The following is a 27050-nucleotide window of genomic DNA, read 5'->3' on the forward strand; positions in this document are numbered from 1 at the left end:
CCAAGTAGAACCGATTCTCTATAACCGTAGAAATAAGGTTCGAAACTGTATATAGGATGTTTATTTAATTTAATGCACTGTCTTCATACGTTACAGTTCAAGCGAAACTAATAAACGTGGTAATACGCTAACAAATGTTCCATTTTAATTATAGGACCCCAAGCGTGAGCCCCCACAACTTAACATACAAATTTATTTTTTACTGATACGCAGCCTACGAGAATACAGCCACCTGATGGTAAGTAACCACTGCCTTGCACGGATATATACATGAATTTTTCAAATGAGACTTCAGAGCCAAATTCGAAACTATAAGGTTAAGCAATAAAAGCTAAAAGGAGGTAGCCTATTTTGATAAAAACTAAAACTGCATAATTTTAAAAGATTTTAAAAAATCCATTTCCCTACCCGGGAATCGAAGGAGATCATTTACGATCAAAAGCACACCCAATATGATCATTCCAGATAGGATTCACGGTCACTCAGACTTCAATCTCATAAGGTAATGAGTTTTAATGATACCCAGTCATTTTTAATAAATTATAACATTGTATATTTCTTACAAAATCTTCATAAATACGAGTAATTAATTTTAATTATTTAACCTGTTATACCGTAATATATTTCGAATTAAATCAATGGATCATACATCACGGTTTAATGATCTGTCCAATTGAATACAACTACAACCATAAAAGTCTACATGACATGAGATAGCCAGCTTCATTACTTTTCTTTCAACATCCCAGCATCCGTATTTAGATCTGATTGCGCAATCAGTCGTAGTTTGCGCAAACTAATTGCAATCGTATCCGTCATTCTATTAGGAGTTTATGACGACTGGAATAAAGTTTTAATTAATAGAACTTTAGAAGATCTAAATCTAACAATTTGTTGTATGAAGTAATTGATATTTTTGTTATAATATAGGAGTAGCAGACGAGCATGCAGTCCACCTGATGGTAAGTGGCTACTGCCGCCCATAGACATCTGTAATCAACCCCAGATACCATCTTAAATCAACCCCGAATAGGATTAGATATTCCTACCTGAGGTCGGCCACAGATGCGCCGCTACCCCTGAGGACTAAGCTGGAACGCCTCGGAAAAGTCTGTCTCCCTTACCACACCCTTCAACACGGAACACAGCAGCGCCTAACACTGCTGTTATTAGGTAGAAACAGGTGTGGCGGTGGTGCCGCCGGAGTCGAACCACAAAGGGTTCTACCACCTTCAAATTGATTAATTGATCTTTAGTAGGCAAAACATTGGATAGACTTTAGTTTTTGAAACTCACATTGCGATATTTTAGTTCCAATACGGTACGGGGCGATGTATGAGGGAAAACGTAAATGGTGACCATTTTCGCAATTAAAAGCAGTGATAGCCTAGTGGTTAAGAAACTCGGCCCTTTGATCAAGGGGTCCGCGGTTCAAATCTCAGACACCCTGGATTTTTTAAAGTTATGTGCGTATAAGAAATTGATTATCACTAGCTTAAGCGGCGAAGGAATACATCGTGAAGAAACCAGCATACCTAAAGAATCTTAAAAAAAAGAACAAAGTTTGCAAAGGTATGTGAAGTCTACCAATACACCTGTGGCCAGCGCGGTGTACTATTGCCTAATCCTTCTCATTCTGAGAGGAGACCTGTGCCCAGCAGTGGAACAGTAATAGATTAGTGATGATGTTGACCGTATTCGAAAAAACGTAAAAACTCATTATAAGGAGATTAGAACCTGCGACCTGGGGGCCTACCACCATCTTTTAAAAACCATCATAGTTCAGGAAAGTTTTATTACCTCCTTAAAACAGTAAAATATTCCGTTATACACAGTTGAACAAACTTAAACCCTTATTCATTTGTCGCTTATACATTGTATAAAACCAACTGAAATTGTGATATTTTGCTTAAAAAGTTAAATTTCCTACAAAAAAGTAAAAGTATGATTAAAATAATATTGTTTTAGGAGATGGTAGTAACCCCTCTGGCTTAACTCGAGCGTGACTGACTGAAAGTGCCTGCCTAAATACGAAGGTAACAAAATCAGTAACTAACGTGAGCTTAAGTCTTAAGTTACTCTGTTGCAATCGGCTAAGGTTACGGAACGGCGACAGAAACGCTAACTGCGGTTATTTGGCCGCGATTTTAGGCGCCCGTTGACTGCTGCTTACAAGTACACGTACCTTTTGGCTTTTAGCGTTCCGTATCTAAAGGGTAAAAACGGAAGCCTATTACTAAGCCTCCGCGGTCTGTCCGTCTGTCACTCGGCTCTATTTCTTGTACCGTAATAGATAAACACTTGAAATATTAACAAAGTAGGTATATCTATAAAGTTGGCTGTAACAAATACTGAAAATAAACAAATAACTTCTAAACATATGAGGAACGCTTTTCGCTTTACCTTTTGAACCGTGAAAGTTAGTTCAAATTTTCACAATACATTCACTTCTATGGCTGCTATGATAACAAATAATAAAAAAAAAGAAAAAAAATACAAATGACAATTTGGTGGTAGGTACAGGACCCTCCGTTGGATAGTTCAACTCGCACTTGGCCACTTGTTCAATTCTTACTCAGATTGTCTTGGGAGTAAAAACTACTCTATGTGATTCCTTTTAAAGTGATCTTAGTGCTAAAGAACGGTCAAAACCCCAGCGGCTTCAGCACTTTCCCAGATTGCTTTGATTTGATTAGATTAGATTTGTGTAGGTAGTATGCATTTTTACCAAGTTCGAAAACGGAGAAGTTAAATGTTCGGTTGTATGTATTTTTTTTCTTAGTCAGTTATTACATATTTACGTGGTAAAAACTATCTATATGTGTAAATCTAATTAAATAGTTCGAGTCCTTTCCCAAATTAGGAAATTTAAATTAAGTATCTACATATTATGTACGTGTCTCTAAGGATAAAACTCATATAGAATTTATATATAGAAAACTAGCTGACCCGGCAATCGTTGTGTTGCCATATAAATATAAAATGTTAATGTTGAACAACCCTTATCACTTAGGGGTATGAAAAATAGATAGTAGCCGACTCTCAGACCTAACGAATATGCATATAAAATTTGGTAAAAATCGGTAAAGCCGTTTCGGAGGAGTACTGTAACTAACATTGTGACACGAGAATTTTATATATAAGATTTATATTTGTTTAAATAATACTAATAGTACATTAATTCTATGTATTTGTTTAAGTTTCCTGTTATTTACGACATTTAGGATCTATTTCCTCATCCTATTTAAATTTATTGACAATTACAAAATTTGAATACAACACAACACGATTAAATATTCTAATTCGGGACTCATGTGGGTAATTACTATTCTGAAGCACTAAACATCGACATAAAACGAAGACACAGGCTTCTTTCATGTCCGAGTATTTATTAGTACTTGTCAGCGGAATAAACATACACAATATAGTTTTGGTGAAGTTCCAAAATAATTGTAAATGCATTTACGTGGAAGGCTAATTGAGTAAATGCTGTTATGCTATTTGTTGTGTCATACTGTCGTAGGGTAAGCGATGGGCGACAATCTTCCCCCAAGAAATAGTACTTAACCGTCATACTGTTCGATATATTTTAAATTATGTTTGCATGTATTTTTCTCCAGATAAAGCAATTTAATGTTTCGTGTTGCGTGAAAATGATGTTCCGATCGGAAAGTAAGGCTTCAAGGGACGGAGCCATTGGAACAAATAGGTATAATTTGAAAGAAACCTGTAATAAGATATTTTACTCATCTATTTTATCTATCTGTCTATTTTTATCACAAATAATGTAATCTATACAATATAGTATATCGATACATGTAAAGCTCCTTAAATACCGTGATATACGATCGTTTTATTAAATCGAAATAAGCGAGCATGCAGGACTGTTCACTATCACTTACGAACATCCGTGACCAAACCTAAATAGGATTGGACCGCTCTACCTGTGGTCGACCACACAATCATATCTCTCACTACATTTGAGAACCATGTAAAATAGTTTGGTATATGTCTAGCATACCATAATTATTAACCAGATCATAGCAACGCTTAACTCTGTTCTTGTAAGATCCTTGTCAACTCATCTCGCTTATCGTTCGTAGTCGATGGTGTGACAACTTAATTTTGGTTCTTAATGCAGTACTGTTGGTAGGATATAGAGCATCTGGTTGACAAGGTTATAGGAACACACGTGTTAATGGTTATTTAAACCGAGTGTAAGGGGTACTCATTTATACGTATAAATTCCGATGTTAAATGCGTTGTATGCAACTGTATGGGAGATAGGTAACTATTAGCTTAAGATGTTTACATAAACGTTTAAATATTGAAGATGTAGAATATAGGAGTATTTAAATAATGTTTTGAAGCACGAGCATTAAGTAGGAGATTTTAAAATAAATATATTTGTCTCGAAAAGATCGTAGTGTAATGTTTCATAAACTTTCTTAATAAATGGTCTTAAACCTTCCTCAATATCCTTTCAAATCAAATCAAATCATTTTTTTTTATTCAAAATAAGTTCTTTACAGAGCACTTTTTGGATGTCAGTAAAACTACCACCACTTCACAAGGTGTTTCATTATGGAGACGAAGCGGCAAAGGAAACTCCATAACACACATCTTTAAAAAAAAACATTTATTCAAATCAAAACAATACAAGATCTCTTTCATTGTAATATTAATTATGTACCTACCTAGTTTCTAATTAAACAAATTACCTTCCTATGACATAAAGGCTATGTTATTACTTATTACCAATGTTTAATTAGCACCACCTATGATATGAGAATAAATGAGTTATTATGGAAATAAACAGCGCAAACAATAGTCGTATGTTGAGGAAAATTTGTTTAGTAAACAGTGGCGTTGGTATGTCGTCCGACCGTGTTGTGGAATGGAAAACAAAGGTGAGTGGATGACGGCAATTTGTAGCATTTTAACTTCTTTTAGTTAGAACTCTTTACTTTTCTTCTTTTTAGTTAGACAGAAATTGTACTATATATTATGATGCTTATAGTAAACAGCAGTGACGTCATAGTGCCACCTATGGATATCTGTACTAAAACACAGATAAGATAGCATTCCCACCGGTGTGCCGCTACCCCTGAGGACTGAGCTGGAATGCCTCGGAAAGTATGTCTCCCTCACACACACTTTCAACCAGAACATAGCAGCGCTTAACACTGCTGTTATAAGCAGAAAACAGGTGTGGCGGTGGGTGGGTGGATTTCGGAATCGAAGCCACAAAGGGATATATCTACCACCTTTAAGATTTAGAAGTAAGACATTAATTGTAGTAGGTATGTAGGTAGTAAGCAGCAGTGATAGCCTAGTAGTTGAAATTCTGCCTCTCGATCAGTATTCCCAGGAACGCACCTCTGATTTTTCAAAGTAATGTGCGTTTTAGAAATAAATCATCACTTGCTTGGTGAAAACGTTGTCAGGAAACCTACATACCTAAAAGTTCTTTAAAAAGTTCTTAATGGTGTGTGAATTCTATCAATTCGCACTTGGCCAAAGCTTCGTTCTTTATTTTCTTTTTATTCAACCACCAATTGTCGTATGAGACAGTCAGTATGTAATTGTAGTATATCTTGTCACTATGTAATAATAGATAACTTTACAAAAACCATTTGAACATTTAATACGTCTTGTTTTTCCATCGAAAAGCGCGCCGAATACTACTTGTCTACATGACAGCTAGTGTTGGTCATTAACAGTAGTGATGTGTCTAACAATAATGTGTGTATATTTATTTTGGCATAATAAATTAGCATAACATTATGAGCTTCGATAATGACCGTCAATTTGAAATTCCAGACCGACATCTATTTATCGATGGACTAAATCTGACCCTTCCATGAATTATGAAGAGATTATCTTGGCACGGACCGCTGGGTGGACAGCTGAAGGCCGATATTTCGATAGACTGACAATGACGTTCAGTCAATGAAATCACTTGTCCGTCACGAAGATCAAACGGTGGTTATACTTTGATGTTTCGGTACGAGATTAACTTTCCTCCTTCAGTCATATTCTTAACCCCATTTAGTGGAACGGTTATGCAGGGCAGTATGAAGACCGCACTTTGGTAACTGATATATGAGGTGAGATATAAGGCGATCATAGTCTTCAGGAGTGGGGAACGCACCTGAAATCGGCTTTAGGTAGAATATCACAATATATGGAGTTGGTTACAAGTGGTCGTGGGTGATGATCACTTACTATCAGGTGGACTTCATGCTCGTTTGCCAATTAAATCCTAGGTAATGCTGTGCATCACTTGTAATATCCAAGAGGTGCACGCTTACTCAATCGCCTTCTACGGCATCCATGAAATGAATTATAGTAATTATTGTACCATATGTAATTAAATATTTGTAGATTTTACACGATATGATACGAACACGTTAGAATACTAAATTGCACAATAAAGAGTTACAGAGTGAGTGTTTTAAGTGTTTTGTACACACGCTTTTCTTGATAGTACCACAAAATAAAAACTTATTTTGTGATAGTACTCTTTTATAAGAATTATACGACCCTTGCAAATAAAATTTTACATATCGGCAATATAAATAATTTAATGTCAGATTAAATAATTACTGTAATTTATAAAATGAGACTTGTTATGATAAATATCAAGCAGCGGCGTCTTTAAATTATAATTAAAAATATATCGCCGAATGAAAGTTTGCGAATTGAAAGCCCGAAATAAAACAGTATTGCCTGCGATTACCATTACATTCGTATTTATTGCCAATTTGTTGTCCGTGCCATACATTATGTTGGGGCAATGTGTTTGAAAAAGTATAATAAATATATAACAATGGTTTTTTGTTCACTTTTAAAATGATTGTTTTTTTAGGGCAGGGAGGTTGCCGTATGACAAAATCCTTAAATCCCCTAGTATTTTAGTTCAAATAAAGAAAACCACTAATGATTTAATGAACATCGCGATTAAATCGCGATAAAGTAAACACCTTGTTCGCAATCCGCTTTCTATTAATCACTTTGTCTTAACACCCATTGCACCTTATTAAGCAAGTAAAGATTATGATTATTATTGGTATTATTAATTCGCATTCATTTTGAAGCATTCGTAAAGCTGTTTTTTTATTTGTCAAATGTACTTATGGTACAATTAAGACAATGGTTTACCGTGATTGATTGGGACACAGCATCGCCACCTTACCGTAGCCATTTTCTTTTTAAGTGCTAATTGCAAAGGCGCCAAGTTTAATAGTTTTAATATATTTTTGCGAGCCATTTTCTTTTTAATTGCTAACCCAAATGCGCCAGGTTTGTTAGTTTTAACATATTTTTACAAATATTAAAATAGTATTTTATCGCCTTATAACTAACATGACAATTTTATTACATATGTTTTAACCCGTGGTTTTAATTATTTATTGCAGGTTTAACAACCCGGATTATATATAGGAATAGACCTGAAATATTTGACATAAAATAATTACAATTTATTCTTAGTAATGTGGTTTGACATGACGATAAACTTGCAAAATTGAAAGCCAAAACAACGTATACATTTACTACTGTACTATACATACTCCAAATACATATTTGTATGAAGTACTAAAATTGGCAAGGAAAGCTACACTCCACCTTACTACGAAAATAATATGAGTGATCTGGTTAATTTAAATACATCGATGTATTTATATTAGCGTCGGCTGATTCAGAGTTGACAGGGAAATAAATATTTACTGGAATGCCACGTATGTATTTTTATCTCGATACTAATAAGAGTTTGAAAAATATTTGATGAAACATATGTGACCTCCTTACTGAGATTTTATACTGTGGGCTTTATAAACAACTACTAGAATAAGATTTTTAGGAAAATCCGACTGCTACTAAAAATATAGCCTATGTCACTCCAACAATTCAGGCGAATACAAGGATACCTCATATGTTTAAATGCGTGAAGTTTGAGCGGTAGTGCGTATGAGTGAGACATACATACATTTATAAACATGCCCGACAAAAATTATCTCCACAGTCGGGTAAAAGTACTGAAAATCATATTACTGATTTTGTACCCGGACCGTTCCTTTTGTAGAAATAATTTTGCTACTTGTTCACCAAAACAACATAGTCATTAGTATTACATACAAAACTATGTATGGACCTGCTTTATTTATTTATTTATTAAAGGTTCACCAACGTAGTATACACTTATATAAATTACATTGCAAAAGTTAGAAAAATAAGTCGTGTACCCACAATTATAGGTGAACACGGCAATTACAGAATAGACGCTCTAGTAGATTTAAATATAATGATAATAAGACTACAATTTACATTAAATACAAGATAAGAATATAACAAACTTGCTTTATAACAAACTTGGCATAATAAGGGCTGTTTTTTGAAAACCATGTGAAAATTACGAAATGGTCATTTACAAACCTTACGGTGCAAAAACAAGGCGTAGAGACCATTCAACATTGGAACATACATAGCGTTCACATATAAATATGGCAGCTCACATAAACATAATGTTTTCAAGCGCTTCCAGAACAAATGGTTTCTTGACGACCTTTGGCGGGCGTCTAATGGAGCACACTGCCAAGCCCACGATGCCATTTACTTTGCATCGCTTGAAAAGCTCACGGTATTCGTTACAGGGTGTGCTTTGTTAATTTTAGTATCGTAACAATTTGCGTGGTATGACAACATAGTAGTCGGACACGCAAGGTTCCGGGTTTGAATCCCGGTTACATAGACATCTTAATGATGAAGTGAGATTTCAGATAATTTTTCTTTTTAGAGGTCGAAGTATGTCTTGCTTCAAAGCAGAACACAACAGCGCTTAACTCTGCTGTTATTAGGCAGAAATGTGTGTGAGGCTTGTGCCTTCGGAGGCGAACCATAAAGAGTTCTACCGCTTTCAAAGCTTGTCTTATTATAAGACACAAATTGGAGAGGCCGCCAAAGTCGCCTTGCAAAGGGTTATATATCATCTTTAATACCCCTTTTTAGTTCTTCGGCAGTCATGCAGTCACGACACGGCAGGCTGACGACAAACAACAACCGGCAACAATTTCGCAACCGTTGTTGATATAAATCTCTCTGGTATTAGCTCACTGTCTTTCGTGTGTTTCCTCCCTTAGCCGACAGAGCTGCAAACCCAATACAACCCTTACCCAATTGATACGAAATAAAAGTGCATGCATGCGATACTTTATTACCCATAAACCGACGAAATGTTTATTAAAAGTATTTTAAAACACCCGTTCTTTTGACCGAGTCATAGAAAGTGGAATACCTACACGTAAATTACCTGTTTGAAAGATTTCGATGTGTATTTCTGGAAAATCACATTGCTAAGCTTTCATCTTTAAACGAAGAATCGTTACTTGTATTCGGAATATTACTAGGCTCATTACAAGAAAAAGTTTTACGTTCCGCAATTGTTTTCGCACTATTGTGGGCGATGAGTAACGTGACATAAACGAACCCGTTCATGTTTAGGGTGTCCGCTCATGTAGCAACATCGAATCGGTCCGTTTGCAGGCAGCGTTAGCCTCGAATACTGATGTGCATTTTTATTACTTATTTATTATATCTGGAGGAAGGGAAAGACGGCGGCAACATTGAGTAGTTTTTTTCTAAAGCCGGTACTTTTAAGGTAATTATTGCACTGTAATGTGCTCAATTCCGAGGACGGTAGATCTACTAGACTACGGACACTAGGTTTTCTCGTCACAAACTACGTCATGGACTGTGGACATAAAAAGACAAATATGACATCGAGTCCGGAAATCTATGTGTGTCAGATTCTTATAATCCTTTGAAATGGTATCAGAAAATAACAAATCAATAGAAAACAATCCATGAGAAATTAGGTGCTGCACAAAATTGTAAAGTCTATTTTAAACTTACAGTGGTTATGACTGTTTATATGACAAATAATTATTAATATTATACATCACAGGTGACTAGCATTCTTGGCATCGGTAAATTTATTACGCCGTTAGCACCTAATAAATGTGGGAACGGCCATATTGTTTATTGTACGTAGGCGCAGGTCTTCCTCAATTTTATCGCAATGTACGTGATGATGGCAACACTAAACGTTTTTGTGGGCATTAAACCCGAAATCGGTTGGTCGTAACTCGTTAATGGACGGCCTAATGAGCGGTATGGTATTTTAAATCGGGATCGTAGAAGATTATCCAGGCGGATATCATTTATTGTTCCTTCTTTTCTTTTGTTTTCGGGTAAACTAACTCGTCTACATGATAACTGCTGCCTATGGACGATATCAACCCTGGATAAGATGAGTCTTTTTTGAGGTCGGCCACAGACGCGTTGCTATTCCTGAGGACTAAGTTAGAACCCTCCGGATACGTATGTCACCGCTATTACACCCTTCGAACTATGACACAGCAGCGCTTAACACTACTGTTTGAGGGCAGAAATTGTAGTGACAGTAGTGCCCGCAAAGTTGAACACTGAAGAGTTCTACCACCTTTGATCCTGCTAGCAGTTACAATGGAGGATTAGGTTACAATGGAGGAGTGGTGCCTTTGGAAACCACGGAATATTTAATCTCATCATCAACCCATTACTGTCCCACTGCTGGGCACGGGTCTCTCCTCCAATTAGACCATATTATTAGGTCAAGGATTAGGCCATAGTCCACCGCGCTGGCCAAGTGCGTATTGGTAGACTTCACATACCTTTGAGATTTTTTTTTATAAATCTCTTAGGTATGCAGGTTTCCTCACGATGTTTTCCTTCACCGTTTAAGCAAGTGATAATTAATTTCTAATACGCACATAAATTTGAAAATCAGACGTACGTGCCTGGGATTTAACCTCGGACCCCTCGATCGAGAGGCCGCGTTTCTTAACCACTAGGCTATCACTGCCTTAATGAATATTTAATCTACTGTGCATTAATTGTATACAAAACCTTTATAATCTATTTTATGTTACTTACCGAATAACCATATCCAGAACATCTTCCTTCTCAAACACCTTGCAGTACAGATGCAGTATCTTCAGGCAGGTGTACTGGAGGCCTGTCCAGGCGATGTCAGCAGACTTCAGGGCCTCGTCCCAGGGGCAGTTCTCGTGTCTCGACAGGCACAGCATGCCGTCGCGTGAGGTCTCCGTTGGAGGCATTTAAGGTCAATTGGTACACTGGGTATGTTTGTTCATATCACTTCACACGGTCCTTCACTGTGATTTGGCGCAGAAATATTGCTGGTCTCTCTATTGTTGGAAATTCGAAGTTACAATACTTGATGTGTTTGGAAATATTGTGATCGTGGAGGAATACGACGATAGACTTTTAAAAAATACGATTTGACAGTGCGTTTATGTTTTAAAGTTATAGGTACGTATAATGATAATCTAATATATAAAATTCTCGTGTCACAGTTTTCGTTGCCATACTCTTCCGAAACGGCTTGACCGATTTTGATGAAATTTTTTGTGCTTATCCGGTATCTATGAGAATCGGCCAACATCTATTTTTTATCCCCCTAAGTGATAAGGGTTGTTCACCCTTAACATTTTTTATTTATATGGTAACACAACGTCTGCGGGTCAGCTAGTAGATACATAAATTTTTGGGCGTTTGTTTTGAGATAGGTATTATATGAGTTTAGGGAACGTGGAAATAAATGCGTTTTCTGTTTTTGAAAATTATAAAATTCAAAAAACTATTCTAACTACAATGTTTACCTTTCATTATGCGTTATCTAACATACTCGTATTAAGCTTGCCAATATGACTTAATTAAATATTGACGTACATGAACTCAAAATCGAGAGCAGAGTCATTTATTAATTAGACCAAACGATTGTTGAGACGAGAAATGACCTAAGGAGATCACATTACATCCGCTAATTGTATTACTCGTTTTAATGTACGTATTTCTTCGTGAATGATACGCACACATACATACACAGACGTATTCGTACATTGTATAATGTGCATATGTATGTTAATAAAATAAAACCATACGACTACAAAATAAAAACATTTCTCGTAGTGAAAGAAAGAAAGTATATACTTAAATTAGGATAATTGACTACTAATTAACGTTATTAGTAATTATATACCTATTATTGCTCAGTTTTATTACTCAGTAATATAATAATCTGAACATATTTTTAAATCTGTCAAAGCTAATGACATTGTCTACGGGCAAAATAGCGTTGTAACCACCCAGATAGACCTTAACCCCTGCTGCTAAGGGCCCATTGCTTACCTACCTAAAAATTAATACCTAATCAACATAACGAAAAACACTACACATAAGTAGTTTAAGATCTTCTTAGGAACGTGTTACAATTCGTAGCGCGACTCTAATTCGTCCGGTGTAGTCAGCTGCTGAGTAAAGGGTAACTCATACTGTGACTGGGACGAATATTTACAACAGTTACATTAAAATACCTACTAGTTACAAGCGACTCATTTCAACTTTATTATAATGTTTATAAATAATGTAGCCAAATTATTTTTTTTTAATATGGTTTCATACATGTTTCATCAATAGAAAATTATTAAAATCTCATATCGGAAATGCATCTATGCATCTAAATATGTTGTTTAATAATTATTAATAATAATAATTGTGTATTTTTTTTTATTAAATAAATACCTACATCCATTTTATAGAAAGTTGTGCAGGTAATTTTATATTGAACTCAATTGATGTTAATTATTCAAAGTAATACTATAAAGGAAATTTAGACTTAGCTATTAAATATTTTCAGTTGTTCAACGCGTGTGTGTAATGTGCGTTATCCCTTATTTCTCCTTAATAGTATAATAATTCCGTTACAAGGCTCAGGACAGGACCAGCGAGACCTTCAAACGAATTGTTATTTACATGATGACAGTTACGAAAAAACTTGCTCTATAAAGATACCGCCCTCTAGGGCTGGCCGTAAGTAATTAAAACTTTAACTGAGAAAACTTACTTACTTAACAAACAACTTACTTTAAAACTATGATAATGAGGTAATTTTGTAATGTACTGAGTTAAATTTAATTGAGACATTCTAGAGGCTACACGGCGGAAATGACGTAATATCTCTCATCTTATTTATCAACTCAATGTACGTATATACGAGTACCTAACATGGTCATCATATTCACAGGTGTACAAAATTTCAGTAAAATTCAACCATAGGTTTTTCGAGAAACTATTTCTATCTAATTTTAAAACTGACACCGGGCTGTATCTCCATTGATACCTTAAAAATGTCTCATTTGGATGTAAATACCAAACATTTTTGAAATTTTCTGGTTTGTTTGTTCGTGAATAAGATAAGCGTAGGTAATTCATTCAGTATTTATATTCCACATTTTTTTCTATAAATGTAAACATTACTTCTCTAATGGAGGTGTTTTATAATTAAACCTAACGACAAGGTATATACGCCTGATGGAAAGGATTCACCATCGTTACGAACATTAGCAAAATCAGAGGTATATCGCCACTTTCAAGTCGGAATTATTAAATTGATTGTTGCCAACCCTACTGAAAGAACTCTACAATAGTTAGCATAATTGCGCTACTACTTGTTACTCGGTACTTGATTGTTCATATACGGCGGCCTGCGTTTCCTGTTTTGACTGACGAAAACAGTTAGCCTTAAGTAAAATACTCGTTGTTATGCCAGGTGTTCGTTCACAATCTGTATTGGAAGTGTGGTGGAAACTTCATGCCACGCAGTTATCAGTTTTCTGTAGGGAAAGGTTTGTTGTTTAGCAGTCGGCAACCCATTACTGTCCCACTGCGGGGTAAGTTTCCTTCTTAGAGTGAGAGGCACTTTAGACAACATGGAAACCTAATTTTAATAAATTTGTAAAACGGTGTAACACGCATAATGTAAATACAAGGAACAAACATAACCTTTCTACAAATGTTACTCGTCTACACAAAATAAGTAATTCTTTTATGGGTCAATGTATACGTTTTTATAATAAACTTCCTACCAAAATCAGAAATATATATATAAAGAATGTCTTCCTAACTAGACTATCACTGCCTTGACAAGTTTATTGCTATAACTCACTTGTTGCAATTTATATAATCTCAATTTATTATTTGATATATTAAGAGACGCAGGATACATTCGTCTAAATCACTGTCGAGAAAAGTGTCGCCAGTAAGCTTATGTCCATTACGTTATTTTGAATAAATTAATTTGACAACATCATAAGATCATTAATTATAATGTAAATCATTTATTTAATATACGTATTAAATTAAGTGTCATGAATATTTTTTAAAAATATATGTATTTCTTTTAAATATAAACAGGTATTTGAAATAGAATGAAATGTGTATGGTATTTCAAAATGATTTATCGGTAAATTTTAGGTTTACTAAACATGAAATCCGTTTTGAAATCGCTCGCTTCTTGTTGGTAACTGAAGTAATCTTGAATAGATTTTCATGAAAAGACAGAAGATTATACAAGGAGTGGTTAATATTACTATTTAATCTCAAGTATTTAAAAACAGAAACTTTTTTGCTAAGTGCCTTTGCTTTGAAAGGTTACATAATCCTAAAATTCCATCTACTATCTGTTAAAAGTATTTATTTTCCTTATACAATTAAATGCATATTGTCATGCCCGTGATATGTGTGCCAAGTGCACACGTGACTTTTGGAACTATGTAATGATTGTCATAACTTATCTGTTCTTTTGTAATACCAGCAAAAATGTTCTATTGATTACGATGGGTTGTAATGTTGTGGATTATGCTCTAGATTTTCTTCAGAAGTGGCGAATCTCGTGTCCAGCAGTGGGATATAAAATAGTTGTAATAATTAATTATACTAGTGTTACAATTTCAGGGTTTTCCGGTTTAATCCCAGATAGGTAAGCATAGACATAATTAATATAGATCTATTTACGGTTTTGCATACGGCGTGTGTCGATCACACATTAATTCCATATATAGGATAACACTGTAAAAGGCAGTATTGATAAAATGTCAAAGAAAATCGCGAGAAAACATGAAACAAAAATCTTTATAATATTCTCAAATTCGAGAAATTAATTATCGATTACAATAAATTACGACGTAAGCCCTTTTAGTTTGGAGAGAAGACCAGCGTACGAGGCTATATTTAATTATTGACATAAAGAAATGCACGCAACGGCTCAAGCCTCCCAAGCCAGACCTGCTCACCGTAGGAAGTCCTAATTTAAACAATTTGACGTGGACAGCTATTGTGTCTAAATATACTCGTCCGTTATGTTATGATCGTAACTAGTTTTTACAGCTTGTAATTATCGCTTCAAGATCGTAACTGCTATTCATAATAGCTTTATAAATGACACGTTTGGCCTTTGTTACTAACTAGGTTGCTTTTTGTTATACGAAAGTGGCAACGGGTATGTAGTCCACCTGTTTTTTAGTTAGCTACTTAATAAAATTCTAGACTGATAGACATAGCTTAACGGTGTGGATAGTGACACTTTGTAAAATTTTGCGCAGAAGTCTCTTTATGTATCTCAAGTATCTACTAAAAAAAGTAGAAAATTTTCCGCCTAATTTTTATGGCGATTTAAATTTAAATTTTATGGCTATCATCTGCTAAGAAGCTTAATAGAGGCGAAGTTTGTTCACATACGTTAATAAAAGAAATCGGACATACAGTCTGCCTGTTGTTAAGTGATCACTGCCTTCCTTGGACATATGTAATTGATAATACATAACTACATCTGTAACTGATAATACTCCTATAAATAAGACAAGAGTCCTGTCTAAAATATCATAGATATTTTCTCTAATTGCTATTTTGGAATGCCTCACAGTATCCCGATTCTTTTCAGATATTTTATTGTCTCTGGGAACTAGGTTGGAATGTCTTACAGGATTTATGCATTTTCACGCCCTTCAAACCAAATCACAGCGTTGACACAAATTACGTGGGTACACACATGTTGAAGTAGGTAAAATGTTCTACCTGCAAACATTAATTGATCGAATTAATGTACTAACATTAATACCTTAACCAAATATAGCTTCATTAATATTACATTTCAATTTTATACCACTCGAAATTATATATAATAACGTGCAAACTAATTATGTGTGTAAAATACTCGGCTATATAAGGAATAATTTGAATTATTTTATAATAACTTATTTAGCGTAATATTGAATGTCCTTATAAAGAAATTGAGGCCATGTTAATGAAATACAGGATCATTAGACGCTTATTTATTAGCTGTAGACAGAACTTTTATAGCGACAAGATTATAATCTAGTCCAGTGTTTTTCAAACTTTCACGGCACGACCCCCTAATGTGTAAAAATATCTTGCGACTCTGCGCGCGAGCCACTGATTTCATTATGTTATAAATATTAACTGTGTATAATTTTATTTATTTGAAAATTATTTATCTATAAAATACATATTTTAGTATAAATAATATTTGCTTAGCAATATAATAGTTTTTCGAACTTAATATTGCTTTTCCGAATCGTCGCGACGCTGTCATGAAGGTGGTGCCACCCCTCAGGGGATATCGACCTACACTTTGAAAAGCACTGATCTAGTCAATCTGATTTACTTGAAATGCTTAGAAAACACTGCCATTCACACTCTAAAAGGTAATAAGGACAGGCCTTAATAGATAAGTGGAAATTATAAAAACAAGATCAAATGTAAGATTTTAATAAGGCCTAACAGCTTTTTAGGGTTAGTGCGGATTAGGCTGCGAAACACTGGAGCATAAATTAAGTCTAATTTTGAACGAGGTTTTATAAATAAATTTTCTGTATTGAAACATTTTTGAGATAAATTAATTTAAGGGCCAATAAATGTGACAGGAATGACGTCAAAATCCGAAGTGTTAAGAAATGTGAACGAAGATCTAACATCTTGGAAACATTTTGGAAACAGCGTGAATATTTTTCACGATTAAGATGCATGTTATGTCTCATAAAAAAGAAATGACGTGTGAAATCAGAACTTTATGGCTCTCTCGATGACAAAAATCAAATATTTTTATGGCAGGTGATTTGTAGAGATGGGCTCACTGACTAGTGAAGCTCTTAACGATATTCTGTAAAAAGTCGACATATTTTGTAGCCAAATATATCGATTTTTACACTGTTTTAAATTGAAATTTAAATAAGATGTATTTCTTACTCGGATAAATGTTTTAACAAAAAGAAAGTTTTGCATAAAAAGCGTTAAGAAATAAAAGCGAATAAAAAATATAGAATATGCAATATGTAGGTACGCCAAAAACGGCTTCAAAGTATAACACTACCGACTTAATATGAAACGCATACTCGGCTGGCAAGTTAGCAATTTAATAAAATATTAGTTTTCTAGTCGACTAGTCAGCAAACATCATATTATATTAATTTACTATTGAACACGATCGAGCAGGTGGGAGGAGTCGCATGCATATGCTCGCATAACATATGCTAATGAGTCTATTTCAAGTTACCACTTAGCGTACTAACTCTTGTCTCGCTGTTACTTCCGGAGCCCGCAAGTTAACTATTACTTAACGAGAAGCCATTTGCGTACCGCCAAGGCCTCTACGTAACCAGTATTATCTGCGATGAGGTCACAAGCTAGCTTATATTGTACAAACATTATTTGAGTTTTATCAAATATTTTTGTTGCTTATTTTAAGCATACTTATACATTAACATGCATATTATATTGTAAAAAAGCATATCCCGAGCTACGAACCTAAGGGGCGTATAAGAAAGTGTTATTTACTCATTTCCAAATTGATCAAAATATACTATCTCAATGGTAAATAATAATAGATTCATATTTTTTATTAAAATGTATTTTATTTAATTATTATATTTAATAAAAACATTGAATTACTGTTTGACTTAAATTATGACTCTTGCTTCATTTTTATATCTGTATTTTTTAAAGTACTGTATTAATTAGGATCTATGCAAGTTCTAAGTTGCAAGAGTCGGTTCTCTACTGTTGTAGGTAGTTAGGTAGTAGTGATATACGTGTGTTTGTATTATTCGGTGATTTTCCGAAGATATGTTTTAGTTTAACATTTGAAACCGCAAATAGAGATACATACGTGGAAGCGCTGGCGGAAAATGTTAGAAATAATACTTAGTATTCATCTAAATTCTAATTCAATAAATAGCCATATGGTAAATATTATTACTTTATTGAAACGATATTAAAAGCGCCTCATTTATACCGATATATCAAAAATATTTATCATTTAAAAATAAACGTTCAAAAAACGGCACAAAGGCACGAATCCATGTATCTACTTTGCTGAAAGAAAATATTTACAGCATCAAGACCGGTAAATGTTCAAATCGGAGAGCGTTGAAAAACGTAACTGGAATAATATTTCGCTAATTTAAACTGTGTTGATAAAAATATCCGCTTTACATCCTTTGATAAGTAAAATAGAAAGGTTCACCACCTTGAAGTTGAAACCAGAAAATAATTTTATCATCTATTTTTTTTTAATTCTTGACACTTACAAACCGCTTTAGGGAAAATTACGTATCTATACTAATATTATAAAGAGGAAATCTTTGTTTGATTGTAATGAATAGGCTCAAAAACTACTGGACCGATTTTAAAAGTTCCTTTACCATTCGAAAGCTATATTATCCACGAGTAACATAGGCTATATTTTATATGAAACATATTTGATAAATAGATTTTGAGGCGGTACTAAGTTTGCCGGATCAGCTAGTAAATAATATACTATGTAGTTTACGTAATAAATAAATATTTCACACATTTTAGGGACGGTTTAGAACGGAGACGTGGCAACCAACAAATTCTCAATACTGGTTACAGTTTCTTGTTACAAGTGATCAATCTATGTATTTTACTCCTCTAATTTTAAATCCGACCACCGTATTCAAGTTTGCACTCATCAACGCTCTGTTTACTCGTCTGTCTGTTTGTTTATTAATCTAAACGGAACCGACTGCAAAATTACTCCAATTCACTTTGAGTTTTTTGCTCTATAATCTATGCAGGGCTGTGTGCAAAGTGTTTTGAAGAACGAATATTGGCGGTAACTTGTCGATGTTTCTGCCAGACTCGCAGATACTCGCGAATCGGCCGAGTAACTTGATTAAAAATTATGAGTATGTTTAAACGCTTTGATTCCTACCAATACACCCCGCGGAGAAAGGTACGCGGTACGCGTACTCGTCAATACTTAGCAAATATGTAAACATGGCATTAACTATTTCTCCCGTCAATTGTACGTTAATTAAGTTTAATTTTAAAAATTCATGTCATACGACTACTTATATTTGTAAACACTAACTATTAAAGCTATTGTTTAGGCCAATGATGAATTGTACTTAAATTTGAATGAACAGACATGTCCTATATGTTCCCTCTTAAGGCAATGTACGAAAACCTAAGTAATAGCTTAAATTTAACAAAGTATGACAGACGAACTGGCAGACACAATCCTAGAAGATCGCTTTCCGGATGTACAGTGTTCTAACATCACCAAGGTTACTCCAAGGCAATTTAGTCACAATTTATTATCAGCCCTAGTTGTCAGTCGACCTATTTGTGAACCGTGGAAACCTTACATCACGGCTGATCTTTTAGTCCGGAGCTGACCTACTCGTTAAAACGTCTCGTTATTTATACTCTGTTGTAGCACTTACCTCATTATCAATGTTGACTGCCTTATTTATGAATGTTAGACTGTGTATACCAAATTGGAGTCTTAATACTTGTGCATAAAAACTGTAAAGGAGCTACTCGGTAAATAAAAACTAATGCGTTTTCGGTGATGACTTCATTAACAAATCTTTGGACATTCGTGGCTAGTCACGTACTAAAGTTTTTAGTAATAAAAAATCGAAGTGTATGTTTATAATTACAAAATAACTATCTGTCTAAAACAAGTTTATTGGGTCTTTCATAGATTAGTATAGATTACTCACTCCTAACAAGAAAATATAACCAGTTTTGACAATTGAAATTGTCACTGTAAAATACGGACTTTCACTGAAATGTAACATTATACTAACTTACAAAGTATTTTATCAGTACCTTATTATTTGTCCACGTCATGTTATTGTTATTACCCATTTGTTTTCATATTTACTACAAAGTAATACAACTGAAAGAGTTTTTTGTGCGTTTAAGTGCACAACTTGAGTAGTATATTGGTTCTGATTTAAATTGCAATAAATCATAATAGTGAACATTTTATAACACGATGGTAAACCTTATGGGTATAAACACCGAAAGACAACGAAAATATTCGTCCAAAAAGATGTGACTGATAGGAGCAATCCTTTCAAAATTAAATATAAATTATAAATACAATATACTAAAGGTTGGTCATGTATGGGCAAGAAGGTAGGTGATGACAGCGTTACCTCTTTTTCCTAGATGTTTACCATTAGCAATGTATTTTTATTTGCTGATTGATTGATTGATTGATTACACATATCCTTTAAAAAACCCCGTTGAGCTAGACAGATAGCAAGTAACAGGACTTATAGCTTAATTTTTACATAAAATCTTTTGCTTAAATTGTTTTTCAATGCAGTATCCAGGATCCGGAATCCAGAGACATGTTCAAGACAATAAATCGAGTACAAAGCGATTATTTGCGTTCGATACCTCATTCGATTTGTTTTACAACCTCGCCGTTATATTCCACGATTCCGAATTAAATTTGCTGTCATTGAAATTCCAGCTATGTCTAACTTTTCACTTAATTGTATGAAAGTTCGCTTTTATTTGATTTCGCCCCTATTTACCAACAGTTCAGAGATGTATGAGCATTGCCTATTTGTCTTAAAATGTTTGAACTATTGATAACTTTTTTATGTAAATTGAGAAGGTAAGGTAAGCAATACATGCTGATGGTAAGAAATCTCAACTAATCATGGAAATCTGTAATGAACTCCAAATGGAATTGGAGTCCTACCTGAGCTCAGCCACAGACGCATTACTATAATGAAAGAATAATTTGGACCGCCTTGTGTATTAGCCTTACCACACCAAAGCAATGCTTAACGCTTCTGTTGTAAGGAGAAATCCATTCATATTTCCTAATCACGACAAATGTTTAATTTCACCACGTTCTAGGCCTAATCATCCTCTTTCTGAGAAGACATCTCTGCTCAACACTAGGAAAGTATTGGGTTAATTACGATATGTAGTATTCGTATCTTACTTTACAAACATAAATCTCAATACACTCACTGATGTGTCATCAATGATTGGATATGCATTATTCGAGATTAAAATTTCTGGAAATGGCATTAGTCACCAAAGAATTCGACATATTCCCGAACATGTTCTGAATGAGAACAGGGTGACGTCATGGCGCCTAATGAAATACTTGCCAGGATTACAAAGCCCTATAAGGGAGGTTTTATGCCACTTTACGCCCTTTTAGTACTTCTATTTATAAGTAGCATGTCGTATTGTTACATATTTATTGATTTTTAAGGCAGCAATACTTCCGCAAAAAATGAGTTTACAGGAATTTGGAAAAACGACGTCAGATTTTTTTTAAGCTATTGCATAGCTTTTAACGCGGGCTTTGAGCGCGGCGACCGATTCGAGAAATTCCGTAACGAAAATTGATAACACCTTTGTTGGATATCAAGTCTCCAGGCAACCGAGTTGTTGACTGTCAATAGAAAAATATGGATATAATTGAATAAAGTATTATTTTACATTCCTTATTATTTATTTGCTTTACTTTATTCATATTAGATGATTAGTTCTTTATAAGACCAGCAGTCCACCAGATAAAGTAAAGTGGCCACTGCCGTCCATGGACGTCTTACCGACTTCCTCAAAAATAGGGGTTCTATCTGAATCCGATCACAGATTTGTTGCCACTCTTTAAGTGACCATCTTAAAGTGATCATTTTACATGTAAATCAGCCGGTATTCACCCTTTGCCACTGAATTACAGATGTACTTCACGCTAGAAATTCCACCACTTTTACTACCTTTTAAGTCATAATATTAAGTGCTGTTGATTATAAAAATTCTGTTATTATCTTGGTTACTACGATTCTTGTATCATCAAGTCATATCATACATACTAGTTTTTGCCCGCGGCTTCGCCCGCGTTTAAAAGAAAATATTATAATACTTGACTTGATCAAATGCATAGTTTACGATTCAATCCTTACTAATATCGATTAAAATAATCGATGTTTTGGGTAGAAAAAATAGATTGTCCGATTAATCGTTCTTAGATCGCCATCCCTAGTTCCCGTGGGATTTCCGGGATAAAAACTATCCTATGTCCTTTCTCGGGTCTCAGACTATCTTTGTAGAAAATTTTATTAAAATCGGTTCTGTGGATTAGGCGTGAAGAAGAGACAACCAGACAGACAGACAGAGTTACTTTCGGATTTATAATATTAGTAAGGATTAGTAGTACTTGTAGTAAATTTATAGAATTATAGACAATGCTGCTACATGTCATATGTCACAATATAGTTCCCGCCAAAAACGTAACGATTCATCGTCAACATCTTAAAAGAGAACTGGTTCAAATATTTCTAGAATTCCATAACAGATTTTGCCTGATGAGATATTTTTGGAAGTTTACCTACTTCATCTGTATTTATAATAACCCAAATTATGTCGATTACCAATGTTTAGTCTACGATTAACCAACAAATTACACTGGCTTAGGCGGGGATGATTTTTAGTAAATATAGCAATGACAAATGTATGAATAAGTTGTTTACGCAGTTCAAATCTCGTTTTGAATTAAAATCTACATTTTCTAGACCATTTTGGTATGTTTATGCGAAGGGAGACGTAAGCAGTCACGCAGTCAATTTAATGTTACCTACATACTAAAACGAATCGACCTGAAGTCTATTATGCATGACTTGCTTCTTCTGAAGATCACGTAGAAGGTCACATCTTTCAAATCAGAGAACAGCGTACCTACCTGTCATGGCGCAGGAATAGGTATGACAGGGGTACCCTTCGGACTCGAAGAAAATCACAAAAAAAAACAAGAAAATAGAAGAAAATAGAAGAAACCGAACACAAAGAGTAGAACTCTTTAAGATAATCTAGACCATTGGCTTTCGTTCAATTTCATTTAAACTATCAATATCTTTTTAAAACAATTTCCGTAACCATATTTACACAAACTCAACAGCTGGATATCATCACGGAAATCTAGAATTTAAATTAGGCTATAACTTACGTATAATACCATGAAATATTTTTCTACACTCAAGTCTAAATTGGACCAATGTGTGAGCAATAATATGCTTGTTTGCGACGTGAAGTGGGTGCAAACGGAACACACTTGCAATGTTTACAATGACTAGGTAGAGCGGACTTAAGACTAAAATTGATAACGGTTTATTTTTTGCCTATTTAACGTTCTTTTGTCTTTTGTAAAACCCATTGTTATTGTGTAAATATTTGTGAATTACTCAAAAATTGTTAAAAGTTTTGGACCTACTTGAAAATAACAATAGATATTTTAAAAGCGCGGTAAATCTCGATTAATTTTATTTTGCGACTAAAATCAAACACTCAAAGCTACTTAAAATAACTAATGTTATGTAAAAAAATATACTTAATACAAATAAATTTGATCCCAGTATATGAATTATAGGATAATCTATTTCCTGGAGTAAGTACCTAAGTCGCGTCTAAATCTATGGAAAGAACGGAACGGAAAGAAAGGGAGTGGAGCTGCCAAGCTATTCTGAGCAGACACCTCATTCTACTATAACTTAGGAACTATAAATAAGTGTTACATACCTATACATCGTAGGCAATAAAGGGCGCGGAAAGGGCAGTTTATTTAATTAAGCCGTGATATGGGCCAGTCCGGCCTTATATTAGAACAATCACAAAATAAAGCTTATGTCAGGGAGGGGCGCTTGACGGGGATCGCGATAAAATGCCCATATAAATATGGATATTAGAATCGCTTAGCTAATAAACATGGATTTAACGAAGCCGACTTGGATTTAAATCCATCGATGTAAGGTTTTTGCTACGGAACGCAATAGCTACAATGCTACGAATTAATTGGTACATTTGTTTCACAATCTGAGTGTTGCTACATACATTTCCGGACTATTTGAAATAGTATACAGATCATTCCATTTATAAACAATGTGTATTTTACGATAAAGGAACTATTTGTCAACTCTTTACTGTAATACTGCTTTCGTACACGGCTTCTCTCGTTGAATAATAGGGGTGAATAAAAAATGTACCCTCACGGGGTAAGTGCGGTAGACTTTACACATCTTTGAGAGCAATACTCAAGCAGACATGAGCCATATGTCAGTGACGAATATGACACAGCGTAAAGAATATTAAAGAGGGTAGCTCATCCCTCTACTCCAGATTATGAAAAATTTTGAAAGTAAGTTCTTACTAATGTTGACGAAATTAATTAAAATAGGCACATTGGACAACATTATAAAAGACGGTAGAACTCTTTGTGGGTTGACTCCGGCGGCACCACCACCACATCTATTTCTACCTAATAACGGCAGTATTAAGCGCTGCTGAGTTATAGTTTGAAGGGAGACATACTTTTCCGAGGCTTTCCAACATAAGTACTTAGGGGTAGCGACGCATGGCCAACCTCAGGTAGGAATGTAATCCTATCTGGGGTTGATTACAGATGTTCTTGGGCGGCAGCAGCCATCTACCATCAGGTGGACTGCATGCTCATCTGCTATTCTCATATTATAAAAAATAACTAAGTACAAACAAACAATGCTCAACTTGAGTTTTTAACGACGTCCTGTAAAGTTAACGCGTATCTTGTTATATTGGGCTATTTCGGCTGTTAGGTCCTTATCGACATAACAAGCAGGAACCTCTGTTGATAACATGTATATTTTTGATAAAGCAACAGTGCGTATCCGTGGCAGTCTTCCGCTTCATTGATAAAGCTTTAGTAATCTGTGACTCATTAAATATGTCACACATACAGTAGATACATTGTGTGAAACTCGCTGAAGTTATATACATTAGTAGTGGAATGCTGAATTGTCTTGCCAGTATATAAAATTATATAAAATAATTTAGAATGATTCTACGGAAAAATACTTAGATGTGCCAACTTTCATGGTAATCAGTTAAACTGTGGGAATCCGTTATTTATAAAAATCTCACACATTAATATATCTGACAAAATTAGAAAGATTGAATATTAATAACAGGCGATTGTCTACAAGCCATATTATAATATTGATCTACGTACACCTAAACTACAAAATAATTAAAAGTTAATATAAAGTAAAGTACTTTGTATATGTAGAGGGTGGTAGAACCTTTTGTGGTGTGACTCCGGCGACACCACCACCACACCTATTTCTGCCTCATAACAGCATTATTAAGCGCTGCAGTGTTCTGGTTTGAAGGGTGAGGTAAGGGAGACATAGTTTTCCGAGGCTTTCCAGCATAGTCCACAAGGGTAGCGGCGCATCTGTGGCCGACGTCAGGTAGAAATATCTAATCCTATCTGGGGTTGATTACAGATTTCCATGGGCGGCAGTACGTAGCCATTTACCATCAGGTGGACTGCGTGTTCGTCTGCTATTCCCATATTTAAAAAAAATCTACTTCGAAGAATTCTTATTATCCTAAGTCGATATTTTCAATCGCAGTGACAATGTGTGTAACAATAATTAAATTACATACAATAGCCGAGCCGAGTAGGTCATGCATGTTAAAAAAATATGGTCATTCTCTTCGACAAGCCGTCATTGAGAGACAAAGGAAAACGTCACTACAACATGCTAAATAGTTTTTTTACAAATGTCAATTGACAGCACAATGAGTATCGAAGAAAACAGCCGTCTAAATATATTGTCTATGATATACGAAATAATAGAACAAAAGAAAAAAACTATTCATCTCGCTAAGATAAGAATGACCGTGACATTAATTAATTCTGAACTCAACACAAAATATTTATAAACATGGCCGCACATTTGAAGTTCGAATGTTCGCTTCAAATAAAAAGGTTACTCCATCTTTTGATGTAGAAAAAGGATTGAAATATCTACAATATTGTGCGTCAATGCAATTATTTATGATTTCCTATCGGATCAAAGCATTTTGAAGTATTTGATCTTGAACGTAGGTATAAGTAAGAAAAAGCAGGACGTGGGTAACGTTCTGACCGCGCAATAAAAACAGAATTGTCTATGCCAAAACAAGGCAAAAACGTTAGGTAGATAAACAATATTAAATCCGCACAGTCGGTAGATATCTTTATAATTTGGTCGCGAATATTATCACAGAATATAAATATATCATGTACATTTACGAATACAGTTGTAAAGATTTCTTTGTATTTTACAAGATCTAAAATATTTCAAAACTTTATTGTAATATATAAGATTTTATAAATAAATAATGTATATAAGTATGTATATTTTATAACAACGACTTTAAAATAATAACATGTCATCTGAAACTATTTCTCAGATTCTCTCCATGTATCATGTCTGATTATATTTTGTAAAATCTACAGGAACATATGTCGGTGGCATTTCAGTCTGAACTCTAGATTTATTACAAAATTAATCGTCTTTGCTTCCGCCCGTAGCAGCATTGTTTGATAAACGATTATAATTTATAAAATGTAAGAGAACTTCATACAATTTTGGGATATAAATATTTTGCGCAGATGCTTCGTATCTTAAACAGACGCCCTTGATAGCGGTTGAATAAAATATAAATTACTTTATGCTTTTGTAAATAATTCATCAGAATACTGATAAGGGTTGATGGTGTAGTGCATAGATAAGTATAGATATCTCACCACCTTGTAATTGAAGGAAGCCACAAATGGCTTAAACGGCTGACAATGTGTCAGCCATTTAATGGCTGTCATGGTGTAATTTTAGCGGAACAATACTGACATGTACAGTTAAGTGGTGCAGAAACACGAAATCGAAGAAAAAATGCGGAGAATTATCGTTTCATTCATAAATGATCTAAAAACTACATTTTTTAAATCAATGATTCAAAAACGAAAATGACAGTGACAGTTTCAA

The 27050-nt window shown here is 34.5% G+C and overlaps 1 protein-coding gene across 3 annotated transcripts in view; it reads right to left on the reverse strand.

The window, feature by feature from the left end:
• Window positions 1–27050, reverse strand: part of Lmpt (four and a half LIM domains protein limpet) — a 202172-nt gene that overhangs the window by 79426 nt on the left and 95696 nt on the right. Inside the window, exon 2 of one of the 3 annotated variants that reach the window (XM_073084349.1) lies at window positions 10975–11249. The exons of the other annotated variants lie outside the window; for them this stretch is intronic. Within the exon in view, the coding sequence (XP_072940450.1) occupies window positions 10975–11159 (185 nt within the window). The 5' untranslated portion in view covers window positions 11160–11249. The remainder of the gene's footprint in view (window positions 1–10974; window positions 11250–27050) is intronic. 3 annotated transcript variants of the gene reach the window in all.

Source organism: Epargyreus clarus, unplaced genomic scaffold (assembly GCF_041222505.1).
Source record: "Epargyreus clarus isolate Ecla_fem2 unplaced genomic scaffold, WU_Ecla_fem_2.2 ptg000021l, whole genome shotgun sequence".
Taxonomy (NCBI): domain Eukaryota; kingdom Metazoa; phylum Arthropoda; class Insecta; order Lepidoptera; family Hesperiidae; genus Epargyreus; species Epargyreus clarus.